Source organism: Gadus macrocephalus, chromosome 20 (genome assembly GCF_031168955.1).
Source record: "Gadus macrocephalus chromosome 20, ASM3116895v1".
NCBI lineage: Eukaryota > Metazoa > Chordata > Actinopteri > Gadiformes > Gadidae > Gadus > Gadus macrocephalus.
Window position 1 is genome coordinate 12737406 of NC_082401.1, and position 25243 is coordinate 12762648.

Sequence of the window (25243 nt, forward strand, 5' to 3'; positions counted from 1 at the left end):
TGATCCCGACGTATGTCCCTTCCCTTGGGGTCTTTTTTTTATGTGAATCACTACAGTGTTGTGCAATCAGTAATGGATGTTCCCGTTTCAGATTAGCACACAGTATCTCCACACCAACTCAACCAGCCACACCAGGCCCTTCAGTGCTATTGCTGAACTCATAGGTGAGACCTCCTGTTTCAGTTTATGTTGCAGCATACATTTGTTTCAGTGTCTGTTTTTTTAAAGTGTGCTTTAAGTTTTCAATGAAATTCACTTGACATCTGATAAAAGCCCAAATGTTTTAATGTTTTTTATGATTTATGTGACCAATTTGATAAAACAAGGGGGGCGTGGGGCGCCCCCCTTGAGAATTTTATTAACACACATTACAGTTCCACTTTCTAAAATGTGAATCATACATTTGTTAACTTCCATGTGGTTATTGGGTAAGCAGAACCGCTAATTACACTTCAATATCTTTCCACTGCAAGTGTGTCGATTTTTTCCTCTTTGTTGTGTTGTGTTTACTGTGTTGTGTTTGTGTGTTGTTGTACAGTTGTACAACAACTTATTATAAATGGGTAAGGGCACATGGCTTTATTTTTTGTTTTCAGTTAGTTTTGATTGAAAAAAGCTGACCAAAGAATTACATGTAATTCATACAATTAGACTCAATAAAAGGCCTTAAATTGGAAATACATTCTGCACTGTATTTTTCTGTTTTTCTGTTTTTTCTCAGGTCTTCAATAGGTAGATCTTGCCTTTCACACAGGTCGAGGTCAGAAATCTTGGGCTTAAAAGGTTGATGACCACTGGTTTAGACCGATATAAATGTAAGCATATCTTGGACATAATTGTTGCTGTAAATTGCAGTTGAGATGCTGATGGAAATATAAAATCGATGTGGGACCTTTCAGTGATGACAGGAAAGCTATTGTCCCTTATTTACATTTAAAAAAAGCACCTCAGAAATGTAAAATCAGTATGTTTTGATAATCGTCCCCCGATGCAAAAATAAAGGTCCTGAGTGGAGTGTGGCGGCACCTTAGTGAACCGGTCATTACAGCTCGAGCCAAACTAGAGGCCTTTACTGGGGGGTAGATGGGGAGACTCAGAGAAATGTTAAACCTCCATCTCAACTCCATATCTACTGAACTAATGTTGACAACAAAGTGAAAATAAAGTCAGTGTTGTACAGCAGGTGCACAGTAGACTATTTAGATATGATTGGTAATCAATAACAATACCTTAGTGTCCCTTTTCTTCGCCCTTCTGTAGCCTCTTCTACAATATGCACCTCACCACCCTCTCATAAGACCAAATTATATAATATAAACTCATCTAAGATCTATTTAGAGTAGATTTTATTGATAACATTATTGAATTCACTATCGATCAGCATTGAATACCGATATGTGCAGGTTATTTTAAGCTATGAGCAGGTTAAAATATTACACTTTATCACTTTAAAATGTGTATTTGTCTAAACATGTAGGCTAAGCTGTTGCATGAATAAATATACATTACAATAGCTATAGATTATATAGCTATAAGTAATGCAATTATTTTTTTATTAATACAGCCTAGACCTAAATATAAACACTTGACTGATGGATCATACATAAGCCATGGCCTACAGGAGAAGAACATTTAGAAGGTGCACTGTGTAGGATTTAGTGGTGAGTTTGCAGATTGCAACCAACTGAATTCCCTCTTCTCACCTCTCCAAATAACACAGGAGAAGCTACGGTGGCCTGTACTGTTACAAATGGTCTATGACAGCATCGAATAGCCAAGTGTCAAGTGATGATATTCCTTGATAGATGCATACAGTTTATTGAGTCTGTAAAGCTACGGGCCATGGTGATTGGACGGGTTTTTCACAGGCTTGGGAATGCCACGGATACCAGATTTCTTCATTATTTTGATCAGAGCATTTGATTTATTGATAGCTGTCGGTATGTAAAGAGAATTTCAACAAATATGACAACAAATATGACAAAATTATAGTAAAATAAATGGCCTACCCTTACCATCAACTAATATTAGTGTTTTCATTCTTTGTGACATGAATGCATAAAATTGCAATGAAAACATGAACAAAGATGTTGAACACCCTATGAAAGCCAAAGCCCGCTCTCTAATGCATCATTCAGCCTCGGGAGGTCTGCCTTGTCTGATAAAGGACCAATGTCAAAGCTTCAGGACCAAGTAAGGATCACACAAACTTAAAATATTAAAGTAAAGAAGGTTCTTAACATATTGATTATTGTAATGAAGATCAACACACAAACCAAAACATTTAATTGCCATTGTCCTTTATGAATGAGAAAAAAGTAAATACCATATGTCCCGTCTTACCAATAAAAAGTTTGTTTAATAAAGTGATCACTATAAAATATGTTTATTCTTTCATTTGGTCTTTGACCAAAGTCTCCCTTACAGCAATTCCCTGCATTACAGAACAATATAAAAAATCACATGTAGATATAACAAGCAGTAGTCATTAAAGCACTATTTTCAATAAAAACACTCAGGCCACGTTTACACGTAGCAGGGTATTTATAAAAACGAATATTTCCCCCCCTCCGTTTTCAAAAAAAGTTGTTGTTTACATCAAAGCGCATAAATACGCCGTCAAGCGCGATTATAACTATGCCAAACCTATGGGCGGCAATGTAGGGAGAAGGATAAAGCCATGCAAGCCAATCAGAATCCTCAGAATCAACAACAACGAATAACACAAGCGTCAAACAAACTGTAAACATAGGGCGCTCATATGATGTTAAGCATTTCCTGGCGCATAATGTGACGTTTCAGAACCTAAAACCCACCGTTTTCAGAAATCTCCACTTTGGCCGGAGTTTTTAGAAATGATCGTTTTCGGTGACAAAAACTGAGTTTTCGTGTAAATGAGAGGCCAAACCGCGTGGAAATATCTGCGTTTTCCCTTCGTGTAAACGGGGCCTAAATTATCAAACACGAAAGAGTGATCAAAATATTAGCAGTTTACAATATAAAAATCATTAAAAAGGTAATAAAGCTGGAATCAAGACTAATTCCTCCAGGCCGAGGTCATCCAGGAGCCTAGCCTGGATGACCCAACTACTCGGTATATCATAGCTAAACGCTGTCTTTGCCAAAACCCAAAAGGTGCCCGTGGGACTCTAAAGGTCGTCGTATGTTTTGACCTTGTTTTACATCTATTGACCTGGAAAGCAGTGAGGTGAGAGAGGTGGGGAATTTACCCATAGCAGGTGGGCAGTGTACCCATAACAGCTTTTAAACATAGATTCCAGTGATAGTCGCTTCACTATATAAAACACACTATGCATACACTTTCTCTCTGAATGCGTAGTTGTAGTAACCGACATGTGTCAATGGTACTGCTGTGAAGGAGGACCGTTGTTACGGAAGACCGGTTCCAATATCTCCTCAATGACGTTGCACTCGTAGTTCAATTGTTCCAGTTCACAAGGCCTGCAACTCTGTTTTGGAGCTCTGTCAGACTGTTGAGTTGTCAAGAGACAGAAATATAATACATATTGTGTGCCATTTTAATAAGATGCATTTCTTTTATGATCTTATATGTAGACGAGAAGGAGAGAGAGACTGACCTTGTCGTCTTCTGTTTACACTCCTCAGAAATGCTGTCTTTCTCCTCCTCCAACTGCTTCACCTATTGGGGAATCAAATGGTGTTTGATGTTCTAACAACTAACAAGATGTGTTGATTTTATTTGCATAAAACTCCATCTCGGTTGCTGACTCAAAGGTTTTCACAGTCGACAGTCAACATTTCAACTCAAGACACGTTTCATTATTTTCCTACCCTCAAGTATTTTACTGTCAGGCAAAAAAATCGCATGTAGTTACAACAAGCATGAAGACATTAAACCACTATTATGAGGACTAAGCTGGGCACTGAAAAGCTTAAGAAAAGACCAAACACCAGCAACCTACTAAATTGAAAAGGCATACCTTTGTTTTCAGTTTCTCTATTTTCTCCAGTAACTCTCTTTCTCGAGCTGGGCCAGAGCTTCTCAGTACCCTGTCCGTTTCTGACTCTCCTTCGTCACAATTACGCCTTGGTCTCTTCGTACCTTGAGGGGGGTTTTGTGAGAGAATTCACCTGTTATTACCAATGACTGCTGCTAGTGGACACACTGCATGCTAGAGAAATATTAGATGAAATATTGTACCAGCTGTTACTCATAAACTAAACAAAGAACAAAAGGTGAAAATAACAGGAGGTAAAAATATGGTATGTACCACCCAGATAATACAAAACACATTTTACCAGAAGGGCCCTCTCCTGAGGTCTGGGGTGTGGTCGTGGTGGAGTTGTTGTTGTCATGATCAAAAGACAGTTTCAGTACTCTGAATTATCATAGCAGCACAGTCACACGTAATAGAATTCCATATGTAAATCAATACATAAAGTATAATTAGTTTTTGTGTAAATGTCAGGCAGACCTGCCTGACTATCAATACAGTATTCAAAAGATACAGTATTAAAAAGATAATTATTGGCTACCTTAACTTCATCATGTATAACTTTTATGACATTAGCATGCAATAAACATTCTCAATCTTTATAATCCTGATAATGATAAAAAAATTAATAAAGCATTTTAATTATATATGATGTACAATTTATAGTACATACATTATAATGATACATATTTTTTCTTTACCTCTTCAGATTCATCATCTTCATCAGTCCTCTCGTCACTGTCAACATAAGAAATTGTCAGAAACGCCAAGGTCAGTCAATGACCAGTTTTCTGTATGTCCGTATCAGACCACATACAGGTGTACTGTACTATTCTGAATGCAGGCAGTACTAATAACTTATGATAAGTTTGTCAGGTTTCACTTGACAAACCACGACTATCACAATATGTGGCTGCAAGATTGAATAAAGTTCAAACAGTTAACATGAGATACATTTAGCTGTAGCCATTAAAGATCATACAGTTGACTTGAACTGTATGACGATACCTAAAGCACTCAAACCCCTGTGATTGTGGACTCACTCCGTTATCTGAATGGGTACGTTATCGCCGGGGTTGTTCCTTCTGTTTCCACTGTACTCTCTTAACTTGATTGCCACACTTTTGATAGTGTTCCTGTAAAACAAAAAAAATATTGTCAGACTTGTGTCTTGATAAGAGGGACCGTGTATTGGTTCTATTTCATGTAGGCTAAGCTGTCTAGGCTTCGCCTTATGGGCTTGTCCCATGAGCACAGTCGCATGCATTGAAAATTTCAGCAATTCACCAATCAACGTGGGCACTGCCCACATTTCGCACGGCACCGTGTATATAACGTGGCGCACAGTATCGTTCCTCCTCTTTTCTTTCAGCAATTGCTTGAACCATCTACCAACACTACTACTTCGACCATCTACGATAAATAAATGCAGCATGGGCGTGACGGAGCCCAGAGGTACGGCCCCTTCACGGCCTCTGCACCTCTGCCCGGACGCTTCCACCAGGGCAGACCTCATGTCTCGTGGCAGTGCCCACTTAGACGAATAACCATCACACTGAACTGCTCAGGTGGACATTTTCGCATTAAGAGAGAACCCCCACTGCAGTGGTTCTCTCTCAGCCGTGAGGATCTTCCCCCGTTTGGGGTAGAGGCGACGGCCGCACACCTTGGCAGCGGGCTCTCTTGTGCGTTTACGCTCTTAATTACGCTGGGAGTAAGAGTGACCGAACATAGGCGGATATAAGGCGGGGCTAATAACTTACTAACCTCCACCTAAACACAGTATGAAAACTGAAAAATGAATTCATGATTTTGAAATCATGATTTCATCCCCATAATACAGAAGAGGCCTTACCTGTAAGAGTCGGTGTTGTCAAAGTCCTGTTTGTTGTGAGTCGGTGTCAGATGATTACACTCAATCACACCAATGACTCCGATGCTTCTCCGGTTTCTTGCCTGATAGGAACGCATACACCCAAGTTGAAGTCTAAGAACTAATAAAAAGGCACTGATAAAAAATGTCACACACAAGCGCACACTCACCTTAAGCTGACAGCCGACACGATGATACGCCTTGATGAGTCTGTTGTTGTAGTACATCATGAGGCCATAATGCTGCTTGCTCTTGTTGTCCCCAAAGATGATGGGGATTCTTTTTTTCTAGAACGGGACTTAAGGAAGACTCTGGAACCGGAGGAATGCTGTCGATTCATCACAGAATTAATGCATAAATAAACCAAACACACCCTCACACTGATCAAGAAGACTGTTGTGATGATCTGTCTATTCGATGGCTGATGTAATGTTGGGTGACACGGTGGCTCAGTGGTTAGCACTGCTGCCCCACAGCCAGAAGGTCTTGGGTTTGAGGCCATTGCCATCACTAGCTCCTAGACATTTAGGGCATTTAGCTTTTATCCAAAGCGATTTGGATAAATACACACATTGACACACCGACAGCCGAGTCAACCTTTCGGTTACAAGACAACTGCTCTACCTCCTGAGCTAAGCAGACCACAGACTTAAGGCCCAATCCCGTTTCTTTGCTCACTGTCTCAACCCTACATCTCAACCCTAACCCTCATTGCTCATGCTCATTGCTACCCCTCATTGCTACCCTAACCGATCCCCTACCAAATGGGACAACCCTACCCTGTGACGTCATCATGGCCTCCCTGTGCCCCCTAGCAGATAACCAGACCCCTGGTAATGTTACAAGAGACAGACTGGCTGCCATTGTCTCGGGCAACGAGCAAGACCCATTGTAAAGATGTTTAACCTGAAATGGTATTTATATTTTGTAATTGGCACGGCCTGGCGAGGCTGGCCACACTCACACTGGCAGATTTGAGCACGGTTAGGTGCTAAAACAGCCACGGCCACGGCCAGAAGGCCTAGTGTGAATGCACCCTTAGATAATAATCGGTTAAGAACAAGAACACTTTAGAAGAAACACTTTATTTAAATAAGAAACACTGAACCACACATCTAAAAATACACACAAACGCACACCTAAAAATACACACACACACTCTCTCATCTTTTGAGAGAATGGTGGAGAATCACATCTTCTCCACCATTCCGCCAACTTTGCCTCACTCTCCTCATGCCTCGCCTGCCCCCTGGCACTCTCCTCTTGGAAGAGGTGCCTGGGGTGGTGGAAGAGGTGCCTGGGGTGGAGGAGCATGAGGGAGAGGTGGGAGGGCTGGTGGTAGTGGACTCAACGATGTCCTGAAACAGGGTATCTGCAGGTTTCAGCAAGTCAAATTTAAGACTTTTTAAGACCTTTTTAATACCACCTTGAATGAAATTTAAGACCTTAAACCCGCGATGGTGGGGGGGATCCCGCTGTATTACAACCCAAGCATAGCATGGTCACTCAATGAGACTCATTCAAGTTTACTTTCTGTCTGTTTATTGAACATAAAGTGATACTCCAGGGCTCCAGACTAACTCTTTCCTTGGGTGCACTGGTGCGCCTAAATTTTTAATTTGGGTGCCCCAGCACGTATTTATAGTGCACCCAAGTTGTAAGTTGTTGAGAGGGGGGTGACAGCGTCTGGGCCCCCGGGCAGCTGCACCGGTTGCACCGTCGATATTTACGCCACTGATTAATAATATTTTCACCATTAAATAAATGCCTTCTGTAAGACCTGGGGGGTAGGCTATACCACGAACCTCGTTGAACATACCCAGGCTTTCTTGGGAAAACCTGGCTCGACAGAGCCGCAACTCGCAATCACAGTTAAATGGTACCACGACGCTCACTTTAGATTCAATTAGTTGAACCAGGTTTTCCGCTTTAGGTTCAATGCGCGTTCACATAAAATGGGCGTTTCTCGCGTCATTTGACTCACCCTTATGCAAAATAAATCGCGCAAGAGCGGTGTATTTCATCCAAAGCGAGCAATGTATTATTATGAACTCCTACGAGGAATTCAAAGTTCAAATCACAGCCAAGGGGAACACGGTTGCCCATAATATGGCTAGGGTGGCGTGCTGGCAAAATAGCCGACCGTGTTAATTAGTAAGTAAAAAGATTCTGCATATTGTCTAAAAAATATTATGTATCATCATCCCTTTTACCCCCATATATGTGGGGCCCCATGAATTGCGAGCCCAAGTACCGGGAATGCACTCGATCTCCGACCCAATATCGGACGTGCACGTCAAGTTGCTTGCTTTTAGTGGCGTGGTTCAACGTCTCAAATATCAAAACAAAATCAGCCTTGTTGACGCTGCAGATTCGCTCGTTTCGGATGAAAGGCACTGGTCCGAAGCGAGTTATATACGCCGTTTTGTCCCTTCCAGCAGTAAAGGTGCTCGCGATTTGAGAGTCAGGGAACATCAAACCGAAGAGATCTCCTATCCCCTCATTCGAGTTTTAGGACTGGTGCTTGACCACTGTGTTTAGAATCCACAACACCTCCGCTTTCAGTGTTGGTGTCGCACCAAATGCTGCCCTCAGGTCAGTGCTAGCAGCGCGGACCGTCTGCGGCGGTAGCGCCGGGGCAGAGATGCAAAACGTAGAAATGGCTGGGGTCTGTGTGTGGCTCCTGGCAGAGGTTTTATGTTTTTGGCTCTGCATATGGCTGACGACAGCCTTAATCCCCATGGTGCCGAGCTTGAATGTAGGCTACTTTTGCACGGAATGCATCTGGCCTGTTCTGGGTTGGCAACGGACGCTAGCCAACCTCGGAAACGGACGTCTTCCAGCCAACTGAAGTTGAACTTGCATTTACCCATTGTTGCAGACTAGCTAGCAAGCGCGCAGACATCCGTTTATATATGCAGCTAGCAAGAAAGTAGCCCCTCGTACATCTCCTTCCCGAAAAGTCCCGCGAGAAAAATAAAAAAATAAATAACCCTGCCCCGACAAATTTAAGACCTCTGAGTTATAAATTTAAGACCAGCATATGACATTTTTGATGAATTTAAGACTTTTTAAGGCCTTAAATTTAGAAAAATTAATTTAAGACTTTTTAAGACTTTTAAAACCTCCGCGGACACCCTGTGAAAGAAAACGAATAAAAAGGAATTAGGAATTATATGCCAGAACTGGGTGATATGGCCATATGTTACGTACAATATGTGATAGCTATGTACACAATATAGTACTGCCAAAAAATACATTGATTAACCATGTAATATTACTAATATAATATATTAGTATAATAATACTTAGAGAATATTACTAATATAATATATATATATTAGTATGTATAATATTACTTATAGAATATTAATAATTAATAACTAATAATGTTACTAATATTACTTTCTATATTAGCTAAGAGTTTATTGTTTACTGTTTACTGTTTTTTGTTTACTTTTTATAGTTAGTTAGTTAAGAGTTTATTGTTTATCTTATCTTATATTATAATTATTGTTTACTGTTTACTTTTTATTTTACTTTTTATTGTTATTTTAGAGTGTATTGTTTATCTTATATTGTATATAATTTAATATTGTGTTGTGTTTCTTTCTGTAAACTACTGGACAATCAATTTCCTTGAGGGAGCCATCCCAAAAGGATCAATAAAGACTAATCTAATTTAATCTAATCTAATCTAATATAATCTAATATAATATATTAGTATAGTAAAGTTTATTTTTAACCTGGAGTCACGAGAACATGGAAGATCTGGATATCATACGACATCCAGCCCGGTCGTATGCATCCCGGTCTGCAGCCCGGTCTGCAGGCCGGGCTGCAGAGCCCGTTATCGGGCATGCATCCCGGCCGAGAACCGTGGTCGGGCGGCCTGCGAAAGTCGGCCGGGGACTTTCGCGATCTTCCGCGAAAGTCGGCCGGGGACTTCCGAGAGTCCGCTGCCGGGCTTCGAAGCCCGCGGCCGGGCTGCAGAGTATAATTAATAAAATAATTACTAGTTAATCACAGAGAAAATACTTACATTTGTGTTTTTCCAATCCTGTCGCATCTTTTCGTCCTCCATCTTGTCTAGGATATTTCTTGATTTTCCGTTTTCTCGCAAGGTATTGTGGGAGCAAGTCAGAACTGAAGCGCTTTGAGGGTGCCCATCGAAAATCTCAATTTTGAGGGGATGTTAGCCCTCCCCCTACCCCTTAAGCTACCTTTAAACTGGTATTGGGACATGGCTCCACGGCGCGTGAACGCGCAACAGCGAGGGTTAGGGCTGAGATTTTGAAGCGAGCAAAGGATTGAGATTCAACCTAATTAGACTTCCCTTAACAAAGACAAGCCTGCTATAAACTGAGTTGGATCCCAGGTGCTACACCGTGTATCACCCGCCCCTTGGTTAATTGCAGAGAATGTACAAATTAAGGATTTCCTCTGCAAGTAAAAGCTGGTAGGTTTATGTGGAAGAAAAGGATACCACGATATTGGGTTTGTAGCTCTTCGATTTGTCGATATAGTGAAGGCTCTCATAGATGGGACAATTCTCCACCCTCTGTCCTTGAATGTTGATCAGCATAGATGGCTTCAAGTAGAGGATGCTGCAGTATGCCTACGTTTAGTATAGATAAAAAAAAATAATCACATCTAGCCGCTTCTTAAGTATCATAATAATTGTATTTGGCAGTAAATACAATAGATTTATTTGTCTTTGGTAAGTGCTTAAGTACATTATATAATATTTTTTACAATGATAACATTAACATTATGGTTTTAGAAATAGGTCATCTTAATATCTTCATAAATTAATGTTGCATCATTAAGTTCTGATCCCTCTGCATTCAGTATGTGCAGCCTTTAGGGTTGGGTATCGTTTGGGTTTTATCCGATACCGGTGCCTACTCGATACTTTTCAAACGGTTCCGGTGCTAAAACGGTTCTCAAACCGGTTCTTAAAAAAACGAAACGGCACACACTTGCATTAAGCAGAAAGTCAGGGGACACTGAGTTGAATGGCAACGGTGTTTGCTAGCCTACTTGATATGCAAGATTTACGGTTGGCATTCAATTACTCGACTTACCCGAAGAGGCTGCTGTGAGTGCTGTGACTGATACATATCTTTTTAAAATTACAAATAATTTTAATTACTCACTGAAAGCAGGCAGGCACGCATCATGGCGCAACATTACTGCCAAAGTCATATTAAGTAATATAACTCATGTGCGCAAGGCAGCCACAGGAGACGCCAACTTTGTTTTCAACCGCTCGGTACCGCGCTGTATTAATTCCCAAGTTTTGAAAAGAAAAAGTATTTGACGCGTATAACGACTCTGTTTTTGATTTGTTTAGTTGGTTTTTGAACAGCAAGTTTTGGATGCATGCATCGGCTTTGAGTTTGTTTGTTAATTTAAAAATTACATTCGCTCGCAACACACACACACACACACACACACACACACACACACACACACACACACACACACACACACACACACACACACACACACACACACACACACACACACACACACACACACACACACACACACACGCACACGTTCATTCACGTTCACCCACTACAACCTGCCGATCTTCAATCAAAACAACATCAAGTAAGCGATGCCACAGCGCGTTGACAAGTCCGTCCCGAGTCTCGAGGCGCCCATAGGCTTTATGGTTTATATGTTTGAAAGCCGTGACACACTCTTTTACCAGTTGGCCTGAAATACCACGCCTCGCAGTCATTGTTTACCGCAACATTGAGAAGGGTCCCGTCTGAAACTGAGTCGCGCAGCGCTGCGTTCCGAACGTTGTGTAATCAAATACACCGGTATGGCGGTAGGCTATATAATAAAATCATATCCTAACGAAAATACACACCGTTATTCAGTGAGAACCGGTATAGCGCCCAGCACTGCAAGTTGACGCCGCAACACAATGGGGGCGGGGCAGGGGGCGTTAAAAAACGTCAGGCACCGTTATGAGGAACCGAAATGTGCGTTCTTATTCGATCTCGTTACAACCGTTTACGTCGGAACCGGTTCCCTACTGGAACCGAGTTTCGGTGCTCAACCCTAGCCTTACCTTGCAGACAGCTGAGGTCACTACTACTTACACGCAAGGAGGAGTTACTCTCAGAGATTGAAGTGTCTGAGTCATTACAGGGAATGCGGATATCATTCTCTGTGGTGAAATCCAACTCCGTAATCTCTTCAGATGTCCTATAATGAATGTAAAGACATAAAGATAGCAGATATTTTTACTTGCTTTGTATTACAGGACTCAAGAGGTCTAATTTAGCCACAAACATTCTCAAACATTATTTTGTGTCTGTCCCGACTATAGACTGTTAAATGTCCTAACACGCCGTGTTCTGTGGGCTTAAAGCATTAATGTCAATCTTTCCTTGATAAGTCTAGTAACCATGAGGATGAACCCAGACCTGCGGAGGTTCCAGATGATGATCTTGGTCCCGGTGGGGCCCTCGATATTTCGGACCTCATCGAGCAGCTTTTTCTCAGTGTCGAAGGGTGAGTGGTCCAGCATGTCCCTCAGACTGGCCTGGTGCTCCTCCATCACACTGAGTAGTCACTCAGGTCAAGGAAGTTCTTATTAGGCTTGACAGATGTAACCGATATTCTCCTCACCTTGGACCGAGCTGACCCCTTTAACATCTGGTGTCATAGCAGGGGACACCAGATCCAAGTTTAACAATATTATTACATTATGAAACATATCTCAAGTTGGAAAGCCAGTGCAAGATTAGGTTTAGCAACTTCTCTAGCTTGGTCTAAACTTGGGCACAAGGATATTATATATGCAGCATATGGAACTAATAACAATTATAATCCAATAAAAAATAGATAATAATAATATCCTCTAAATAGGCCCTTGCCAAGGAACCAGATATGGCTGGACTAACATATCCAGGGTAATTTACTTCATGATAACAGTGATCACAACACACAACAGCAATGATCAGGAACACAGAGTGGACTCATTTGACAAGCTCAAAAGGATATACCTATCTGCTTCCTGTCTATTAAAGCTGATGATAGGCACAGAGATGTGCTTTGCTTCAATCTTCTCCAGGTAAGTCTGTGACAGCATGCCAACACACAGGTCATTATTTGATTTGGATAAAACGATGGCATCCTTGCCCAGACGCATTGAGCCAGACTTGAAACCGTTGCCATACATTCCAATGGGAAGTTTGCCTTTCACAGCTTTTTTCTTGCTGATTCCGAAGCTATAAAGGAAAAGGAAAAATACATTACATCCAATACTTCATAGCACGGTCATGAATAAAGTGAATTCCCTGATGTCGTGATATTCTAAATAATCATCGATATTGTAAATAATCGACTATTACCTGAGCATCTGATACATCAAGTCACGGCTAAGTCCGTTTCCGTCGTCCCTGAAGGTGAGACACTCAATGTCTTTGTCTTTGTTGTTTATCTGGGTCTTATCGATCCATATCTGTTTGGCATTGACATCAGGGTCGTATGCGTTGTCTACGGGGAGGATTAAGGAAAATACAATGAAAAACTCCTCAAAACCCTTCAAGTCTATACATGTACTAACAAAATGTCTGCTATTTGAAGCTGTATGGTAAAACATTTGGCCTTTGTCAGATGTCAAGTCAATTTCCAGTTGCAGAAGACTTAAAACACACTTTTAAATACCAGAAACTGAAAGTAATGTATGCTGCCACATAAACCGAAACAGGAGGTCTCACCTATGAGTTCAGCAATAGCACTGAAGGGCCCGGTGTGGCTGGTCGAGTTGGTGTGGAGATACTGTATGCTAAGCTGAAATGGTAACATCAATGACTGATTACACAACACTGTGGTGATCACACAAAAATGACTTCAAGGGAAGGGACATTCATCAGGATCAAATATATGACATCATTATTCATGGCATACTACAACACATCCGTCTACAACTGTCTACAACTAAATCTATCCAAACTGATATCCAAACCAACATAGCCAAACATGAAAAACCCTGATGAATCTACACTGATGGACCTCATTCTTACCAACCAACCCCAAACTACTGCCTCTGCTGTCTACTCTCTGGATATCAGTGACTGACTACTGCCCAATAGTCTGTGTCAGAAATACCAAACCATTACTAAAGTACATAAAAAATAAACAAAAATAAGAAGGACTTTCTTATATGATTTACAGAATTTGAGAGATGAATGAACCTCGTCTATACCCGATCCCGACTCCGCTTTAAAACCCACGGTGTTAACGGTAGATGGCTCTAGCTCCTCGCTACAGAAACAAACTCTGGAGTACTGCACAGACTACTGGAACTCCAGGTGACAAGCAGACTTCCAGAAGGCAGATACAGGATGTCTTTAGTAGTATGGGTAGCAAGGCTATATCTACTATTAAGTGTCAGATTTTGGAAAACAGTGAAATCTTTGAAAATCAAATCCCCACTGCTTCCACGTCTTAATGCAGCTGTTATTACGACATCACTTGCACATCATAAACTTGTCATTCACGACTGGTAAGATTCCACCGTCTTGGAAAACAAACCAGATAGTTCCCCTGCATAAGGGTGGTTGAATGATGAACTCAATAATTATTGGCCTTTATTAAACTATCCTGTATATCAAAAAAAAATTGAATCCTTGGTAAACTCACTGATTCGCTAATGTTCTCGCGCCTCAAAAGTCTGTCTTCAGAAGTCGACATATACAGTATTATTAGTTACCAGCATATCAAGCAACATTGTGCTGAACTCTTAATGACTTTTCCAAAGCTTTTGACACAGTTGGGCATAATAGTCTGTTAAATAAGTAACCTGTTTTATTATAAAGCATTACTTTACAAAGTAAGAAAAGTACAAAGTAAGAAACCCAAATAAGATTGAATACACATATCTAATGACTGCATGGCAAGATTTGGACCTAATTTTGAATGAAATTTCCAATTTCAAATTTGAAACTTTGTATACTCGAACGTTTGAGGGACTTTGAAGTCTGGTTTTGTTTTGATAGAGAAACTGAAAATGGACCAGTTTTATCGTGTATTCACGAGATTGACGTTGGTTAGACCCGTCTGCGTCACATTGAAATTATAATGTCTAATACGTTCTCCTTGTAATAAATGCTAGCACATCTTTTGTTCAATTGTTGTTGTAAATTGTAATTGAGATCTTGATGGAAAATAAAATAGATGATGGACTCTCAGCGATGATAGGAAAGCTATGCACAGTGGATTTATTGATTCTTTTCCATGATTCAGTTTGCGTCGGTCAGTTCGCCAAGATGACTCGTTTGCGAATCGTTTGTTTGTTCGTTCAGTTGAGTTTCCGGTAGCGGTGAATCGAATCATGGAATGCTCAGACTCAGCTACTCCCTCGTTCTCATTCTCAAACGTCAACATTACAACTTTAACGAAACTTAGCAGGATGGGAAGTGTAGTTGATTATTGGATGTTTAACATATCAGCAAGATAATAGACTTGATTTAGCAATGATTGTGGGGGTCCCGGGAGTTTTAGGCTCCCATAAACAGAACCCTGTGCAGCCCAAGACTAAATCTAAAATAGCTGCCAAAATTAAAACTGCCTTCAAAACGAGTGCTGGTAAATTGTGAAAAATGCATTCAACTGTAATCAGAAAACGCAGTTATATGCTAGAGTATCTGTGGTTTAAAGGCTGGGACGAATTTCAAATGACTAATATGTAAATGTTGAAAGTATAGACCGTAGCGATTCCAATTGAAACGAATGGCGCAGTGACTTGTCTTCCCAACCAGAGCTGGTAGGTTGTGAAAAAAGGAATCAAACTGTAATCAGACAACGCGGTTATATGCTATAGACCCTAAAGTATCTGTGCTACAAAGGCTGGGACGAATTTCAATTCAATCTTGGAATGGTTTCGAAGGATTGAAATTAGAATGTTGAATATTTCAGTTTTGTAAATGCAAGCATATCTTTGACCTAATTGTTGTTGTAAATTGTAGTCGAGATGTTGATGTAATATAAAATAGAAGATGTACCGCTCAGCGATAATAGGAAAGCTATTCACACTAAGTTGCATGGAAAGCAAATAACTCAGAAATGGAAATGGGTCTCGACTGGAAGCAACCTGAGGGGCGGAACCAAAACAAACGTGATACGCCTCACCTTGGATTGGAAAGGACTAAAAAACATCTGTCAAAAAGGATATATGAGGTCTGTTGTTTATGTTTATCATTCAAAAATTCAGACAGAAAAGCAGACAACAGCCTCACTGAAGGGCGGTGGGACCTGTTGTGGTAACTGGTGGGAAGACAGACCAAAACATCAGGATTCATTTATGGAAGAGTTACACTTTTTAATCCAAGGGTAAAATAGTCTAGCGAATGGCAGTTTGCGGATGAGGGGGACTATAATAAATGGGAGTGCATTCTTTAATCCATCCATGTTTTTGAGTCGTTGGTGTTTGAGGTAGTTTTTAGTTGTGGTAATATGAATGCTCATTTGATCAAAAAATGTAATTACCTTTACCCTTCGGTGCTGCCACTATGGCAGGTGTCGTTCTCCCTCCCACGCATTTCTCTTTGTCTGGTGTTTGATCTTTAAACAAATGTGTGTTGTTGAACAGCATCCCGACCTTGCCTTGTTTGCACAGACAAGATCCAGACAACCCCCCCACCCCACCCCCCACATATTGAATGATGAAAAGTTGTAAATGAAAGGAGCTACACCATAAAAAAAGATTAAGCTGGTTTGACCTCTGAGGGTCACACGGTCTGAGAGATATTCAATCTTGGAATTGTTTAAACCGATTGAAATTAGAACGTTGAATACGTTTTAATTGTAATAAATGTAAGCATATCTTGGACATAATTGTTGCTGTAAATTGTAGTTGGGATGCTGATGGAAAGATAAAATGGATGATGGACCTATCAGCGATGACAGGAAAGCTATTGTCCCTATTTTACATTTAAAGAAATCATCTCAGAAATGTAAATCGGTTTGTTTTGTTTATCGTCCTCCGATGCAAAAACAAACGTCATGAGTGGAGTGTGGCGGCATCTTAGTGAGCCAGTCATTACAGCTTGAGCCAAACTAGAGGCCTTTACTGGGGTGTAGATGGGGAGAAATGTTAAACCTCCATCTTAACTCCATATCTATTGAAATAAGGTTGACAACAAAGTCAAAGTAAATCAGTGTTGCACAGCAGGTGCACAGTAGACTATTAGATATGATTGGTAATCAATAACAATACTTTATGGTCCCTTTTCTTCGCCCTTTTCTAGCCTTTTCTACATACTGCACCTCACCACCCTCTCATAATACTAAATTATATAATATAAACTCATCTAAGATCTATTAAGTGATGTTTGATTGTCTCTGATGCTAAATGTCCTTTTGTTACATATGGCTATGTTTCTTTTATTTGCTGTGCTTCAGAATTGTTCATTTGAAGAATATGCATGTTATAGGATTTCATTGGTAACATATCGATCAGCATTGAATACAGATATGTCCATACAGGGCCAGCGTGGGCTTTGGGTGGTGGTTGTTAGTGAGTGACTGCAGGCAACCAGTGGGAGAGGCTAGACAGCAGTTGCAATGCTTCTGTAGTCTTTTAAAATGATGTTGGGTAAATGTCAGCAACCAATAGAAGCACACGATCACTTTAACAGATTAAAAAGTGAACCTTTCTCCCATTTCTTTAACTCTGACTGGTTTTACTAAAATTGCTTCCCTGTTCATGGAAGTTCTCCAGCAAAATGTCATTGATAAAGTGTTGGTCGGGGATAAACGTTTCTGAAGCCAGTCTTGAACGATAATGATTCCAGGCAGGACTAAAAACCAGTTTAGCTGCTTTCACACCGCCGCGTGGCAACCTCCCTGATAACTGCCTTGCTGCCGGAGAATGCTTTCACACCGCCTCACCAAACACCGCGCAACGCAGGTTGAGATATCTACAATTTGATTCGGACTAGTCATAATTCCAGTTTAATTCAACTAAATTCAAGATATCTACATGTCCCTTTTCAAATATTTTAAATGACGTTGTAGATCTCAGTTGCAGATATCAGTCATTCACATAGTGGATATCTGCAATTGAATTGTAGATATCTGTAATGCGAAACCCCATAGACATGAATGGAAAAAATGACGTCATTTCTCCGAGGAGGAATGTCTTTGTGTATGATGTGTCCTATTCAATTTACAATTTACCACTTCTCATCGTTCCATAGTTGCCTTTCAAAAATGTATTTTCCTTATATTGCTCCGAGCCATTTTTATTATTATTATTTTAACAGCTCCAAGACATTTTCAAAGTGAAAGATTGAAAAATGATAGTTGTAAATGAAAGGGGCTACTCCATAAAAAAAAATTAAAGCTGGTTTGACCTCTGAGGGTCACACGGCCTGAGAGATTCAACCCTGGAATGGTTAGAAGGATTGAAATTAAAATGTTGAATACGTTTACATTGTAATAAATGTAAGCTTATCTTGGACATAACAGTGATGATAGGAAAGCGAAATGCGTAGTTTATTTAGTCGGTAAAGCCACGGATCATGGCGATTGGACGGGTTTATCACAGAATGGAGAAAGCCACGGATACCAGATTTCTTCATTATTTTTATCAGAGCTTTTGATTTATTGATTACTGTCGGTATGTAAAGAGAATTAAAACAAGTATTACAAAATGATTGTAAAATATATGGCCTACCCTTACCATCAACTCATTCTTTGTGACATGATTGCATAAAATTGTAATGGAAGCATGAACCAACATGTTGAACACCCTATGAGAGCCAAAGCCCGCTTCCTAATGCATCATTCAGCCTCAGGAGGTCTGGCTTGTCCGATAAAGGACCAATGGCAAGGCTTCAGGACTAAATAAAGATCCATCACACAAACTTACACTTACAATATTAAAGTAAAGAACATTCTTAACATGTTGATTTTTGTTATGAAGAATGAACACAGAAAACAAAACAATTAATTACCCTTGTCCTTTATGAACGAAAACAAAGTAAATACCTTATATCCCGTCTGACCAATAAAATGTTGGTTTAATAAAGTTATCACTCTAAATATGTCTATTTTTTCATTCGGTCTTTGACCAAGTCTCCCTTACAGCAATGCCCTGATTTACAGAACAATATAAAAAAGCACACATGTAGTTACAACAAGCAGTAGACATTAAACCACTATTATCAATAAAAACAATAAATTATCAAACACGAAAGAGTTATTAAAATTAAGTTTACAATATAAACATCATTAAAAAAGGTAATAAAGCTGGACTCAAGCCTAGCTCCTCCAGGCCGAGGTCATCCAGCAGGCCTAGCCAACTACTCGGTGTATCAAAGCTGAACAATGTCTTTGCCAAAACCCTAAGGCACCCGTGGGACTCTAGCTGTGCGTTCAGACCAAAAGCTGTAAAAGATGCAAAATCAGCAGAATAGCTCAAGTAGTCAAACATATTTCTATCGCTCATCGTGTGAACCATTTGAACGTTCTTTCTTGCTCCTCAATACATTCATATTGATTGTCGGGTCATTAACAACTAAATCGCTGCTAGTTATTTGAATAAAGTTGAGCTGTTATCAACTCTTATTTACCGCTTTACAGCTTTACAGCTATCGCTCAAGTCGAATAGAAAGTGAATGGGCATTAATCGCTCGGATCGCTTTATAGCTCTTGGTATGAACGCCCAGTAAAGGTCATCGAATGTTGTGACCTTGTTTTATATCTATTGACCTACCTGGAAAGCAGTGAGGTGAGATAGGTGGGGAGACCCCAAACCGCTTAATAAACATAGATTCCAATGATAGTCACTATATAAGTCGCTATATAAAATGTACTATGTATACACTTTCTCTATAAAAGTAACCAATGTGGGTTAATGGTGCTAATGGGAAGTAGGACCAGGAGGATGTGTTCCAATATCTTTTCCAAGAGTTTGCACTTTGTTCCGCAAGGCATCTAATCCCTTGTTGACCTCTCGTTTCAGACTGTGAGACATAGATATAATAGTACATATTGTTTGCCATTTTAATTAGATGCATTTATTTGATTATCTTATATGAAAAGGAGAGAAAGACTGACCTTGCTCTGTACTGTTTACACCTACAAGTGTCCTTCTCCAACTGCTCCACCTAATGGGGAATCAAATGGTGTTTGATGTTCTAACAACTAACTAACAAAATGTGTTGATTTTATTGATATAAAACTCCATCTCGGTTGCTGCCTCAAAGGTTTTCACCGTTGACAGTCAACATTGCTACTCAAGACATATATCATTTTAGCATTATTTTCCTACCCTCAAGTATTTTATTGTCAGATACACTGAGGAACTGAAGACTAAGCTGGGCACTGAAAAGCTGAAGAAAAGGTTAAACACCAGCAACCTACTAAACTCAAAAGGCATACCTGTGCGCGCAGTTCATCTATTTGCTTCGCCAGGTCCTGTTTTTCTCGGGTTAGTCTTCCATTGGCCACCAGCAACTCCTCTCTGCTTATCTCAACGTTCTCGCGAGTTGCGGCATTAGAGCTTCTCAGGTTCATGTGCGTTTCTGAATCTTCTTCATCACAATTACGTCTTGGTCTCTTCATACCTTGAGGGGGGTTTTGACAGAAAGAATACACCTGTTATTACCAGATGACTGCTGCTAGTGGACACACTGCATGCTAGAGAAATATTATATGCATTTTTTTAACCATTCAGCGGGAGGCAACAGGCTGATTATCAATTAGGGGGGAACTCAATGACATGCAGAAGCGTCATCAACACGTCCACTGAGGTGTTGTGAGAAATGCAGAATTTCTACTCTACATTCACATATAAGGTAAGTCACATATCCTACGGAGAAAATACTACCTCAGGGGTAGTATTATTGAAGAGATTTTCAGGGCACAAATGTCAGGATATGTTGCAGCTAGTGTGTGAGTATTTGATTACATTATACAATTAGTAATTGTTCAATGGAAAGTGTAGTATTCTATGCATGCAAATCAATTATTAATTAGCTTTTACTGTTATTCAGGGCTGAAAAGTGCATTTACATTTTACAATGAAAGGCAACTACTACTGGTTAGTTGAAAATAATAATCCTCATTGAGATTAAACATCTCTTCCAAGGTCCTGGCCAAGACAGGCAGCAGTAGCCTACAGTCACACATAGCATACACAGAAAACATAAAAAAAAGAAAACATAAAAAACAGTCCGGAGGGGGGAGGGGGGGATATCAATATCGCGAGACATTTGGGGAGGCTCAAGGAGGAGAGTAATATTAAGTTAGTCTCTATATACATAATTCACCATACTGTGTTATTGACATGTTTTCGTTCTGTGTTATAGGGACACTGTCTCTTTAAGATCATGTGACTTATGTGTTGATATGCCTGTCAGTGCGCTGTTTGAATTTAACGTTTTTTTTATGACAAAATGAACGACCCGCCGTTGCTTGTCGAGGTGAGAAATGTCTCTTCCCTTCTTTTATCGCAATTTATACAGTCTATAGATGGAACGTCTTACCTGGGAGAGTTTGTCAACGGTGGAGCCGTTGTGTTTAAAAACATAACGTCTTGCCTTGGTGAGTTTGTCGCTGCGGAGTGTATGTGTGTCTTCTAACCTGCGCGTGTGTCGATGGCGGAGCCCTTATGTTTACACACAGGGTGTGTGTGAAGCGCCCAGTGCAGTAGTGTAGAGGTGCTTGTAGTTAGCGCATGCTGCATGCTGCATGCTGCTTTCTGCTTGCAACTTTCTGCTTTTAGCTACCGCCGCTGGCGAGCCTCCTCAGGGGTGAAAAGAGGAGCCGAGTGCGTCAGCCTCCTCCGCCAGTACACAGCCTCTCCACCACCAGGACTTCTGCAGTGCCTCCTCGTGGCCACACACGCTAACTGGGTACCTTGCAGTCCCAGGCTAAACTGCAGGGGATCTCGGAGCAGCAGTGGGCCCCAGAGATGTGGTGTGCAGGCCCACCATGCAGTGGATACGCCCTGACGCCCGTCAACCACTGCCCCAGCTATGGGCAAACAGCCCCACTGCCTTGTGGGATAGTCTCTTGAGACAAAGGCTAAGGGAGCATCCCCCAACAGAAAATCATGCGCTGGCGGTGCGCAATAGGCGGGCCTAAATATGAGCTAGGTCCCGGCAGCCTCCTGCAGCTAGGATGGGGAGCTGGTCGTCCTGGGCTTACCCATGCCACCATACCCACCCCATCTTGGTGAAGATAGTGCCATTGGAGATAGCGCACCTCCTGCAGCACTGCACTTTAAAATGCTCTTTTGCGCAGGATTTTTACACCTTTGACCAACGGTGAATCTTTACCTGGATCTACATCTGGTTGAAGTCTGGCGGCGTTGGGGTGTCTGACGACGGGAGCAGGTTTGAATAGACTGGGAGGTCTTAGTCAGAACCCTGCACGTCAGCGGCACAGGGTATTGGTCGCCAACAGCTGGGGTTGAGTGGCAGCTGTTCTCGGCAGACCCCTGTGCGACTGAGCAGCCCCTATTTATGGACCGCACTGCTCACCTCAAGCGAGGAAGGGCCTGGAAAAGGTGGCCTGAAAATTGCTCACTCAACCTATAACTGGACAGGCTACCGCACCTGTCGTGTCATTCCACTTCTGCAGTCGAAACAGAAGAAACAAATTTAACATCAAACTAGCGTGATGGAATATAAGTACCCTCCTGGACTCCTTTGGCAAGTCTGAACGACCTCATAGAAGAACAGCCCTGGTTGCGGCCCAGCTGAGCCGCTATAATATCGACATCGCTGCCCTGAGGGAAACCAGGCTCCTTGATGAGGGGTCTCTAACAGAAGAGGGCATGGGCTACACTTTCTACTGGAAAGGCTATCCCCAAGGTGGACAACATCTGCACGGTGTGGGACTGGCCATTAAGAACACACTACTGCCAAAACTCACTGAAACACCTGTTGGCATCAGTGAGAGACTGATGACCCTCCGTATCCCCCTGGAGAAGAACCGCTTTGCCACACTACTCAGCGTGTATGCTCCAACCCTACCATCCGACAGTGAGTCTAAAGACTTATTTTTTCTGCACAAGAACATTACACAATTACAAAACCAAGGTTTGGGCTGATGAAAACATCCCACAACAATGGAGAGATGACAGCATTGTCACCATATTTAAGAACAAAGGTGATAAGGCCATCTGTGGTAGCCATAGGGGCATATCACTTCTTGCTGTGGCAGGCAAGGTCCTGGCCAAGGTGATGCTTCGAAGGCTCATAAATAACATCACAGAGTCAATGCTACCCGAGTCACAGTGCGGGTTTAGAAAGAACAGGAGCACAGTCGACATGGTCTTCACAACTCGGCAACTCCAAGAAAAGTGCAGGGAGCAACATAAAGACCTGTTTATGGTTTTTGTCGACCTCTCCAAAGCCTTCGACACTGTGAAGAGAGATCTCTTGTGGGATGTCCGAATGCGGATTGGTTGCCCCATCAAGTTCATCAACATCCTCCGTCAATTTCATGATGGAATGACTGCTAGGGTGTCCATAAGAGGTCAAGAGTCTAGCCCTTTCCCAGTGCGCACAGGGGTAAGACAAGGTTGTGTATTGGCCCTAATGCTTTTTAACATCTTCCTCTTATGCGTCACCCAGCTTCTCCACAAGGGTATTGAAGAAAACAGTGGGGTGACAGTAGAGTATAGGCTGGATGGTAACCTCTTTAACATCAGGAGGCTGCAGGCAAAAACCAAACTGCATAGAGTAAGGATACTTGAGATGCCGTATGCAGAAGATTGTGCTCTTGTATCTCACTCTCCACAAGGCCTCCAGTCTGTTCTAGATGCAGCAGTTAGGGCATACAGCAGGATGGGGTTGACCATCAACACAGCCGAAACAGAGGTAATCTGCCATTGGAGTACCAACATCCCACCCACACCCCTCGTCTTCACTGTAGCAGGCGAAAAACTGGCAGTTGTTCCATCTTTCAGATACCTGGGGACCCTTATATCTGAAGACAACGGCATTGACAGTGAGGTCCAAAACAGATTAAATCAAGCATCAGCTGCCTATGGGAGACTCAGGTGCTGGGTTTTTCAGAACAAGAACCTTAATTTAAACACAAAAATCTGTGTCTACCAAGCAATCTGCATCACCTCCCTCCTCTACAGCTGTGAAGCCTGGGTTACTTACAGCCGGCACATCAAGTCCCTGGAACAGTTTAACATCCGCTGTCTGCAGCGCATCCTAGGAATCACTTGGCGTGACTGAGTGCCGCACACAGATCTTTGGGAGGACAGGCTGCAAAAGTATTGAGGCCACAATCACTCTGTACCAACTGCGTTGGCTGGGGCATGTCACAAGGATGCCCTACAACCGTCTGCCCCGCAGAGTGTTATATGGCCAGCTACACCAAGGTCAGCGCTCTGCTTGAGGTCCGAAGAAACACTTTAAAGGCCAGATGAAAATAAAACCTGGAGACCTGGAGAATATGGCTGCTGACCGCAACACCTGGCGGCAGCTGTGTCTAGTTGGGACCAATACACTGGAGGAAGAAAGGACTGCCAGAAGACATCAAAGAAGGCTCAGGAGAAACACACCCACACCCATGACTGCCAGCAACACCAATACCATGTAGACATGCCCCACCTGCATCAGAGCCTGTGGATCCAGGATTGGGCTATTTAGCCATCAGAGAACTCACCGGTAAAAGATGAACGTCATCATCGGACTCGATGGACTACAACTGCCGTGTATGTGTGTGTGTGTGTGTGTGTGTGTGTGTGTGTGTGTGTGTGTGTGTGTGTCTGTCTGTGTCTGTGTCTGTGTCTGTGTCTGTGTCTGTGTGTGTGTGTGTGTGTGTGTGTGTGTGTGTGTGTGTGTGTGTGTGTGTGTGTGTGTGTGTCACATGCGTGCGCACATGAGTAACTTGAGTAACTGGTGCGACAGGCCTGCTATTATAGTAGTAAGATATTGTACCAGCTCTTACTCATAAACAAAACAAAGAACAGAAGGTGAAGAAAACAGGAGGTAAAGATAAAGTATGTACCGCCCAGAAAATACAAAACATATTTTACCAGAAGTGCCCTCTCCGGAGGTCTGAGGTGTGTTCGGGTGGAGGTCTTGTTGTCATGGTCAAAAAACAGTTTCAGTTCTCTCAATTATCATAGCAGCACAGTCACACGTAATATAATTCAATATGTAAATCAATGCATAAAGTATAATTCGTTTTTGTGTAAATGTCATACAGTATTAAATACAGTATGAATATAGTATGACTATATGTCATGTATTAAAAAGACACAGAATGAATACAGTATTAAAAAGACACAGAATTTAAAAGATAATTATTGGCTACCTTAATTTTTCATCATGTAGAGCTCTTATTACATTAGCATGTAATAAACATTCTCAATCGTTATTATTCG

At 41.5% G+C, this 25243-nt stretch overlaps 1 protein-coding gene across 1 annotated transcript in view; it reads right to left on the reverse strand.

The window, feature by feature from the left end:
• Window positions 1–2938: 2938 nt before the first annotated feature.
• The window catches only part of LOC132448723 (MORC family CW-type zinc finger protein 3-like), a 45891-nt gene continuing 23586 nt past the window's right edge, over window positions 2939–25243 (reverse strand). The window contains exons 17-18 of the mRNA XM_060040219.1: window positions 3600–3661; window positions 2939–3491 (exon numbers count right to left, since the gene is read on the reverse strand). Coding sequence (XP_059896202.1) covers window positions 3440–3491; window positions 3600–3661 — 114 coding nt within the window. The 3' untranslated portion in view covers window positions 2939–3439. The remainder of the gene's footprint in view (window positions 3492–3599; window positions 3662–25243) is intronic.